Consider the following 9415-nt stretch of genomic DNA (forward strand, 5'->3'; position numbering starts at 1 on the left):
GGCTTTCCATTATTTTGCACAGGTGAGTTAATCAGCTTCACTGCCTTAGTAATTACCACAGCTGTTTCATCTGAGGGAAATCCTGAAAACAGGACCTGTTGGTGCGCCTTGAGGACTGAAGTTGAGAAACACTGCTTTAACTCATCCTCCTTCCAGGAGCCCCCAACATCTCATACTCACCTGTCCTCAATTCTGCCAGATCCGAGTTGTGTGGCCGATGGGGAGCTACGCTTCCTGCTGTGGTGGAATCACAACACAGGTCGGGCGGGGGAGGCACGCGCTTGTACAGGAACCTGGAAGAGAGGTCTGATGTATAGGTACGTGATTGTGCCTGTACCTGCTGCCCACTCACAGTGGGGGTTAAAGTGATATTAAAGGCAATTTTTTTTAAAATAACAAACAAGTTATACTTGCCTGCTCTGTGTAGTGGTTTTGCACAGAGCAGTCCCAAACCTCCTCTTCTTGGGTCCCTCTTCGGTGCTCCTGCCCCCTCCCTCCTGTCGAGTGCCCATTCAGCAAGTAGCTTACTCCTGAGTCGCTGCTCTGCATGTCTGCGGCTAGGCCCCACCCCCTTCTTATTGCTCACTGGCTGTGATTGATGCGACTACGGTGCAATAGTGCAGCATTTACAGGATTATATCAGGCAATGACAAGGCAGCAGTACACCTGCTCACCACCTGTCAAACATCCTCTAAAAAGTGATCTGAAAACAGAACGCTCTCTAGGGGGCACCATTGCATTTGAACAAGCACCAGACAGTACTGTACAGAGATTGTACAATAAGACTGTATAGCCAGGGGCGGACTGACAACTCATGGGGCCCCCGGGCAATAGAAGATTATGGGGCCCCCGGGCTTACAGATGGCTACCACGCCAGGAGGCAGTGCAGAGGCAGGGCAGCTAAAATCTCTGGATTTTCACATCAAAAGCATGTCGGTTTCAGACATATCAGGGACAGATCTAAAAAAAACAGATTTTTACATACTGTCCCTGGTTTTACTGAGCCTGGCAACCCTGATGGGGCCCCCTAGTGGTATGGGGCCCTCCCCCCCTAAAAAAAAATACGTTGTTTATTATTATAGTTTGCACAGCGCTTTACAGCGTAAGGGCAGACAGTACAATTGCACTACAAATTTAGGAGGAATCAGAGGGCCCTGCTCCTTAGAGCTTACAATCTAAAAGTAGCAGACAAGCTGATGATCCTGGAAGATGTGATCACAGCTGAAGACTGTCATCTGGCACGTAACCCCCCCCCCCCTATCCGCAACTTGTTTCCATCAATCACAGGAGGGCCATCTTTAATATAGAGTGGACCCTGGGCAAAAAAATTCCCCCCCCCCCCATTTGATTGCGATTGGTTTCCAGAGGTTACAGCATATCATTACCGCTCACTGATTAGTTGCTAAAGGTTACAGCACATCATTACTGCTCATTAATTAGTTTATAGAGGTTACAGCACATCATTACTGCTCACTGATTAGTTGCTAGAGGTTACAGCACATTACCGCTCACTGATTAGTTGCTAGAGGTTACAGCACATTACCGCTCACTGATTAGTTGCTAGAGGTTACTGCATATCATTACAACTCACCAGTTGCTAGACATTACACCACATCATTATTGCTCAATGATTTGTTTCTAGAGATTACGCCACATCATTACTGCTCAATGATTAGTTGCTAGAGGTTACAACACATCATTACCGCTCACTGATTAGTTGCTAGAGGTTACAGCATGTCATTACTGCTCACTGGCTGGTTGCTAGAGGTTACAGCACATCATTACTGCTCATTGATTGGTTGGTAGAGGCTACTGCATATCATTACTGATCGCTAACTGGTTGCTAGAGATTACAGCACATCATTACCACCCATTGATTGGTTGCTAGAGGTTACTGCACATCATTACTGCTCACTGATTGGTTACTATTGGTTAATGCTCATCATTACCATTTTACTTCAACTTCTCTATGGAGGGGCCCCTGGACTAAATTGGCAGTCTCTCTATGGAGGGGCCCGCTGATTTGCCAGCTGCCCGCTCACCTGCCGGCCGCTCACGTGCCCGCCCACCAAGCCACCCGCTCACTCACCCATCGAGCTGCCCGCCCGCCGAGCCACCTGCTCACTCACTGACTGGCCCGCAGCTCACCCGCAACTAATTTCTCGGGGGAGGGGGGGTATTCCCCTGTTGCTCCCCCTGTTTCCGCCCCTGACAGGGTGGCAGCTCTGTGCGGGATCACTTATATAGACGTGATCTCGCACCTCTTCCTGCAGGGGGCGCGCATGTGCCACCGGCGGCTGCTTCTACAGTGATAATTCAAAGCAGAAGCCGATCTGCGGGTGCCAGGCTCTCAATGTCCTCCGGCACCCGCTGATCATCTGTAAACTACACAGATTGGGATTGGGCATCTGCCTATGTAAACAAGGCAGATGATTGTTCTGACAGAGGGGAGGGGGTGTATTCTTTGTTTCTACAAAGCAAAGAATAAAATTCATCTCTTCCTCTAGTCAAAGCAGCACACAGTGTGCACAAAAACACTGGCTAATCGCCCCTGATGTTCAACCCCTTCCCTGCCAGTGTTATTAGTACAGTGACAGTGCATTTTTGTTTTAGCACAGATCACTATATTAGTGTCACTGGTTCCCACAAAGTGTCAGTAAGTGTCAGATCGCCTGCTGCAATATCACAGTCCCGCTATAAGTCGCTGTATTAATATTTTTTTTAATTGTCGCTCTTTTTTTGTTTATAGCTCAAAAAATAAAAACCGCAGAGGTGATCAAATACCACCAAAAGAAAGCTCTATTTGTGGGAAAAAAAGGACATCAACTTAGAGACCTAAATATCAGCCCTTTCATACGCGGCCCCTGTGACTTTCATACTTATAAGTCGGCTATTATAGTGATTATTTCGGGATGTAGTTACAATTTATATGTCATTACTGGAAGTAGACATTTGTTTTGTTTCATTCTTTTATGATGACTATGTTTAATCGCCCCTAGGTCTTTATAGGAATTGTTGATATGACAACATGTATTCCTTTTTTTTTTTTTTGACTATGTACTGTACTTGTACTCTGAATTTTCCTATTGTACTTCCTTGATTGTTTAATAAAACATTTATGCAAAAAAAAAAAAAAGGACATACATATTATTTGGGTACATCATCTCACGACCGCGTGAGTTAAAGTTAACTGACAGGAGATTTTTTTGTCTCCCGCCAGCGCAGCGCCTCAGTGTGAAAGCCCTCCGGCTTTCACACTGAGGTTGCTGGGCAGGAGTTTTTCAGGCGGTGTAGCAGCGCTATTTTTAGCGATGTACCGCCTGAAAAACTCCTCAGTGTGAAAGGGGTCTTAAGGGGTGAGAAGTCCATAAAGTGAAACTTTCACTTTTAATTCAACTCAGTTTTAAGTATCGTAGTTTGTCGCCATTCCACGAACGTGCGCAATTTTAAGGCTGGGTTCACACTGCAGACAGCCACGGATTCTCCGTTTCAGGGACGAATCAGGGCTGAATATTTGCCTGAATTCAGACCTAAAACTGAGCCAAAGACGCACAGAACTCCTGTGCAAGGCGCTCCGCAGCCGCCTCCGGAGATATGTGAACCGGACCCATAGAGAGCCGGTCACAATCCCCTGTCGTGCAAATTGGATGTGGGGGAAACCTGCATCCAATTGGCATAGGTGTCAACCCAGCCTAAAGCGTGACATGTTAGGTGTCTATTTACTTGGCGTAACATCATTTTTCACATTATACGAAAAAATTGGGATAACTTTCGTTTTTTTTTAGTGCATTTTTTCCAAAACAAAATTGAGTTTGTAAAACCGCTGCGCAAATACAATGTGGCATAAAATATTGCAACGATCGCTATTTTATTTTCTAGGGTCTCTACTAAACACATATATATATAATGTTTGGGGGTTTTAAGAGAGCATGACATGGTAGGTATCTATTTACTTGGCGTAACATCATTTTTTACATTATACAGAAAAAATTGGGATAAGTTTACTGTTTCTTTATTTTTTTTTCGTGAAAGTATATTTTTCCCCCCCAAAAAATTGTTTTTGAAAGACCGCTGCGCAAATACAGTGTGGCATAAAATATTGCATTGATCACCATTTTATTCTCTAGTGTCTCTGCTAAATATATATATATTTATATAATGTTTGGGGGTTTTAACTTGACGTGATTGTAGCCGTACTGCTTGGACCTTGAAGAAGGGGACATTGGGCCAGATTCACAGAAGAGATACGCCGTCGTATCTCTGTGATCCGCCCGTCCTAACTATGCGGCTGATTCATAGAATCAGGTTACGCATAGATAGCCATAAGATTTGACAGGTGTAATTGACTTACACCGTCGGATCTTAGGATGCAATTCTATGCCGGCCGCTAGGTGGCGATTCCATTGCGGTCGGCGTATAATATGCAAATGACTAGTTACGGCGATCCACTAAGATCCGCACGTTCGTCGCAATCTCGTACGTCGTCGCTAGTCGGTTTTTCCCGTCGCAAAGTTACACCTGCTTTAACATGGCTTATCTTTAGAACAGCCATGTTAAAGTAAGGCCGTCGTTCCCGCGTCGAATTTCGAATTTTTTTTTTTGCGTAAGACGTCCTGGAATACGAAACGCCGTAACGCACGTCGCCGTTCAAAAAACCATCGGGGCGCCGTAATTTCGCGCAAAGCACGTCGGGAAATTAAAACACGGAGCATGCGCAGAACGTTCGGCGCGGGAACACGCCTAATTTAAATGGTGCCCGCCCCATTTGAATTAGGTGGGCTTGAGCCGAGCAGATTTACGTTACACCGCCGCAAGTTTACAGGTAAGAGCTTTGTGAATCAGGCACTTACGCTGTAAACCTGCGACGGTGTAACGTAAATCAGATACGTTACGCCGCGGGGGAGCAACGTAATTGTACCTGAATCTGGCCCATTGTATGTTAATGCAAATAAAAAAAGTATCACGGACAGTACTCAATTTTTCTCTGGGGGATTTTAAGAAATTTTATAGCAAAAAGTTGTAATCAACAAATGTCAATAAATAAATAAATAAATAAAATCTAGGATTGCTCCTAACTGCAAAAAAAAAAAAGAAGGCAGTGGATGGAACTTTTTTTTTAATCCCCAAGAAGTTGTGCAGCAGACTGATGGTGGGAGATGTGAGGAGGGCTGTCATCTGGCCAGTGCCCCCCCAGCAGAGGGGAAGCTGCCAGCCTGGCCCTGGATGTGAGCATTGCCTTCTAACAAGAGCAGCCTGTTTATGTGAGAAGGGCACAGCTGCAGCAGCCGCCTCTCCCATTGGTTCTTGCCATTGCTGGCTGGGGAGGAGGGAGAGAGTGGAGGGAGGGGGAGCCAGCAGTGTGTCCAGTGCCAGGCTCTGCGCACACACAGCACCGGGGAGATCAGGCTGTACACAGCGAACCTGAGCCCGGATCACCGGGGGGGTGGTGGGTGGGGGGGGAATAGAGAGAGAGAGAGCCCTGGAGCAATACAACTATTGTGTGCACAGCCTGCCTATCGCGAGAGTGTCCTCTTACCAACCAACCTGAACCTGCTGCTCCTCCAACAACACAGCGCTGCTAGGCTGCCACTAACACAGAGGAGGAGGGAGGTGACAGCAGCACACACATCTGGGGGTCTCCATGAAGCCGCAGGATCCCCACAAACTCTGGCCTCCCCAGCACACTCCAGCACCAGGATCCCCCACACCAGCCTGTAAGTACCCCCCTTATTACCCTTCTCTGATGATCTCATTCCCGGAGGGGGGAGGGGGGGCTCCTCTGGATCAGACAAGTTTCTGCTGTCCCCATCTGGACTGTGGCTAATCCGGCACCCCTGGGGACACTCTGCACACAGCCCGGGCACATCTGATCGCCGCCGCCTTCAAAGGGCCACAACTTGCCTTGCAGGTTATTTTTATTTATTTTTTGCAAAAAGCAGCAACTTTTTTGTATTCTTCTTCTATTTTTTTTTTTTTTTTTTTTTAGAGGGCGAATCAGCCAGGCTTAGCCGTGGGAAAACGGCAGCGATCCGGGCTGGGATTGGCAGCGACACGGCGGGGGGGTGTTTGCGGATACAATGAGGTCTGTCTGCACTTCCTTAAACTCTCAGCAACCTGCTGCCGTTGGAGGAGACTGGGGCCCCCGGGGGGAGGGGACGGGCTGCTAAGGTCACAGACACTCCGCACCCCCCCCCCTGACCTCCACACACAACGGGACGCCCGCGGCAGACACTCCGCACCCCCCTGACCTGCACCCCCAGGGGGGGCGACCACAGCAGACACTCCGCACCCCCATAACCTCCACCCCCAAGGGGGCGACCGCAGCAGACACTCCGCACCCCCCCTGACCTGCATCCCCAGGGGGGCGACCGCAGCAGACACTCCGCACCCCCCCCCCCCCCTGACCTCCACACACAACGGGACGCCCGCAGCAGACACTCCGCACCCCCCATAACCTCCACCCCCAGGGAGGCGACCGCAGCAGACACTTCGCACCCCATAACCTCCACCCCCAAGGGGGCGACCGCAGTAGACACTCCGCACCCCCCTGACCTCCACCCCCAGGGAGGCGACCGCAGCAGACACTTCGCACCCCATAACCTCCACCCCCAAGGGGGCGACCGCAGTAGACACTCCGCACCCCCCTGACCTCCACCCCCAAGGGGGCGACCGCAGCAGACACTCCGCACCCCCCTGATCTCCACCCCCAGGGGGGCGACCGCAGCAGACACTCCGCACCCCCTGATCTCCACCCCCAGTGGGGCGATCGCAGCAGATCTACACCCCCCCCCCCCCCCCAGACGCTTTCGGAAACTCTTCTTAGTAGACAGTTGACATGTTACTGTTTTCTTTTCTTTTTTCTTCTTTGGCAACAGTGTTTATTTTTTTTTATTTTTATATAAATTGCAACTCTGATGTGTCAAAAGATTTGGAAGGATTTCCAAGGGGCACTTTAATGGGCAAATGCCCTAATTAGACCCCCAGAGGAGAGTTTGTCATTAGAAAGTCAGTGTTTGTAAATAATAAAGTGTCCCAGCGTCAACATTTATAAAGAATGGCTCAGCAGTCATAACTTTGCATGTGTTTAGTCAACTGCAGCACACCCACTGTACAATCTGATTGTACAATCTCCACGACGGTGGCCGGGCAGGCTTTATGTTGTTCAATTTGATTGCACGCTCCTTTATACATGCTTCAGATTTATTATTCGATCACACGCTCCCTTATGGTGGCCATATATGTTTCCAGCTTATCATTCAACAGATGTGCAATTGGATCACATGATCGTTTATGTGGCCATACATGCTTTAAATTTGTTATTCAATTCGATCACACGCTCCCTTATGGTGGCCATACATGCTTCGAGCTTATCACTCGACAGATGTGCAATTCGATCACACGCTCCCCTATAGTGGGCCTATATGCTTTGAATTATTCAATCCGATCACATGCTCCCTTATGGTGGCCATACATGCTTATCACTCGACAGATGTGCAATTCGATCACATACTCCCTTATAGTGGGCCTATATGCTTTGAATTATTCAATCCGATCACATGCTCCCTTATGGTGGCCATACATGCTTATCATTCGACAGATGTGCAATTCGATCACATACTCCCTTATAGTGGGCCTATATGCTTTGAATTATTCAATCCGATCACATGCTGGTGGCCATATATGCTTTAAGTTAACGATTCGGTTTAATCACATGCTTCCTTATGGTGGCCATACATGCGTATCATTCGACAGATGTGCAATTCGATCACGTGCTCCTTTATGGTGGCCATGCATGCTGTGATTTTTTGATCCAAACGATTGATTTGGCAAACAATCAAATTGGCATAACTTTCCAACCAATAGACTCGCTTTTATTCATCGATTTGTGTTGCGTCGGTCAACAGCATTTAGTTGCTTTGCTCATGGATTATACGATTTGCGTAGTGAAATACGATCGATAACTAACGATTGCACGTTCCACCGATTGATCCACTTCCCATATCGATTGAATGGATTATATATTGATTGGAAGAGAAAGCGATCATTTAGCAAAGTGTGTATGGCCACCATTAGAGTAATATGAAGACCTGCCTGAACGATCTAGTCGTTTTGGGTTTTTGATGATAGATCGATTGTTCCTATTGATAGAGATCGAGACTAAAAATAAATCGATCAGTTAGGGAAGCCTGTATGGCCGGATCGATCATCCACTGTGTCGTGTAAGGGCTTGCCTGATTGGATGCAGATTGATAGGATCGATTAGGTAGGTCCCCATAGTTGTAGTTTATATTGTATTGTGTATTATAACCCTTATGCCGCGTACACACAATCGGTTAAACCAAGGATCCGTAAACTACGGCCCTCCAGCTGTTGTAGAACTACACATCCCATGAGGCATTGTAAAACTCTGACATTCGCAGACCTGATGAGGCATGATGGGAATTGTAGTTCCTGAACAACTGGAGGGCCGTAGTTTGAAGACCCATGGGTTAAACCGATGAGAATGGTCTGATAGACCGTTTTCATCGGTCCAAACCGATCGCGTGTGGGCGCCATCGGTTATTTAACCATCGGTTAAAAAAAAGCCAACTTGTTTTAAATTTAACCGATGGATTCCTAACCGATGGTAAAAAAACGATCGTTAAAAATCCACGCATTCTCAGAATCAAGTCGACGCATGCTCGGAACCATCGAACTTCGTTTTTCTCAGCACGTCGTTGTGTTTTACGTCACCGCGCTCTGACACGATCGCATTTTTAACCTATGGTGTGTAGGCGCGACGGACCATCAGTCAGCTTCATCGGTTAACCGATGAAAACGGTCCATCGGTTCGTTCTCATCGGATGGACCGATCGCGTGTACGCGGCATTAGGGGTTGATTTACTAAAACTGGAGAGTGGAAAATCGGGTGCAGCTCTGCATAGAAACTAAGGATGAGCTCCGGCGTGTTCGCATAGAACACGTGCAGAGCCCGCCAGGAAGTCACCCGCGCTGCGCTAATCACAGCCAGGCAGACATTTCCCGATCTCTGCAGCCGAGCATCGGACAATGTCTGCCTGGCTGCGATTAGCGCGGGTGCCGACTTCCTGGCGGGCTCTGCACGTGTTCTATGCGAACACGCCGGAGCTCATCCTTAATAGAAACCAATCAGCTTCCAGCTTTTATTGTCAAAGCTGAACTGAACAATCTGAAGTCAGCAGCTGATTGGCTGCCATGCACAGCTGCACCAGACTTTACACTTCCAGTATTAGTCTCTGTCTCACCCTCCCTGATAAATGTGACACATTTATTGTTTGTAATAAATAATAATAAATTAGAACGATCGTATTAAACATTTCCAGGGACAAAAAAAAGTGTCCCTAGCAGTGCAGAAATTTAATTTTTTTTTTTTAATTGGAGTTTAATTGGATTGGAG

General features: G+C 47.6%; 1 protein-coding gene across 1 annotated transcript in view; it reads left to right on the forward strand.

The window, feature by feature from the left end:
- Positions 1 to 5392: 5392 nt before the first annotated feature.
- Positions 5393 to 9415, forward strand: part of ZBTB42 (zinc finger and BTB domain containing 42) — a 9892-nt gene continuing 5869 nt past the window's right edge. Inside the window, exon 1 of the mRNA XM_040332561.1 lies at positions 5393 to 5714. Coding sequence (XP_040188495.1) covers positions 5642 to 5714 — 73 coding nt within the window. The 5' untranslated portion in view covers positions 5393 to 5641. The remainder of the gene's footprint in view (positions 5715 to 9415) is intronic.

This window comes from Rana temporaria, chromosome 13 (assembly GCF_905171775.1).
Source record: "Rana temporaria chromosome 13, aRanTem1.1, whole genome shotgun sequence".
Classification (NCBI taxonomy): domain Eukaryota; kingdom Metazoa; phylum Chordata; class Amphibia; order Anura; family Ranidae; genus Rana; species Rana temporaria.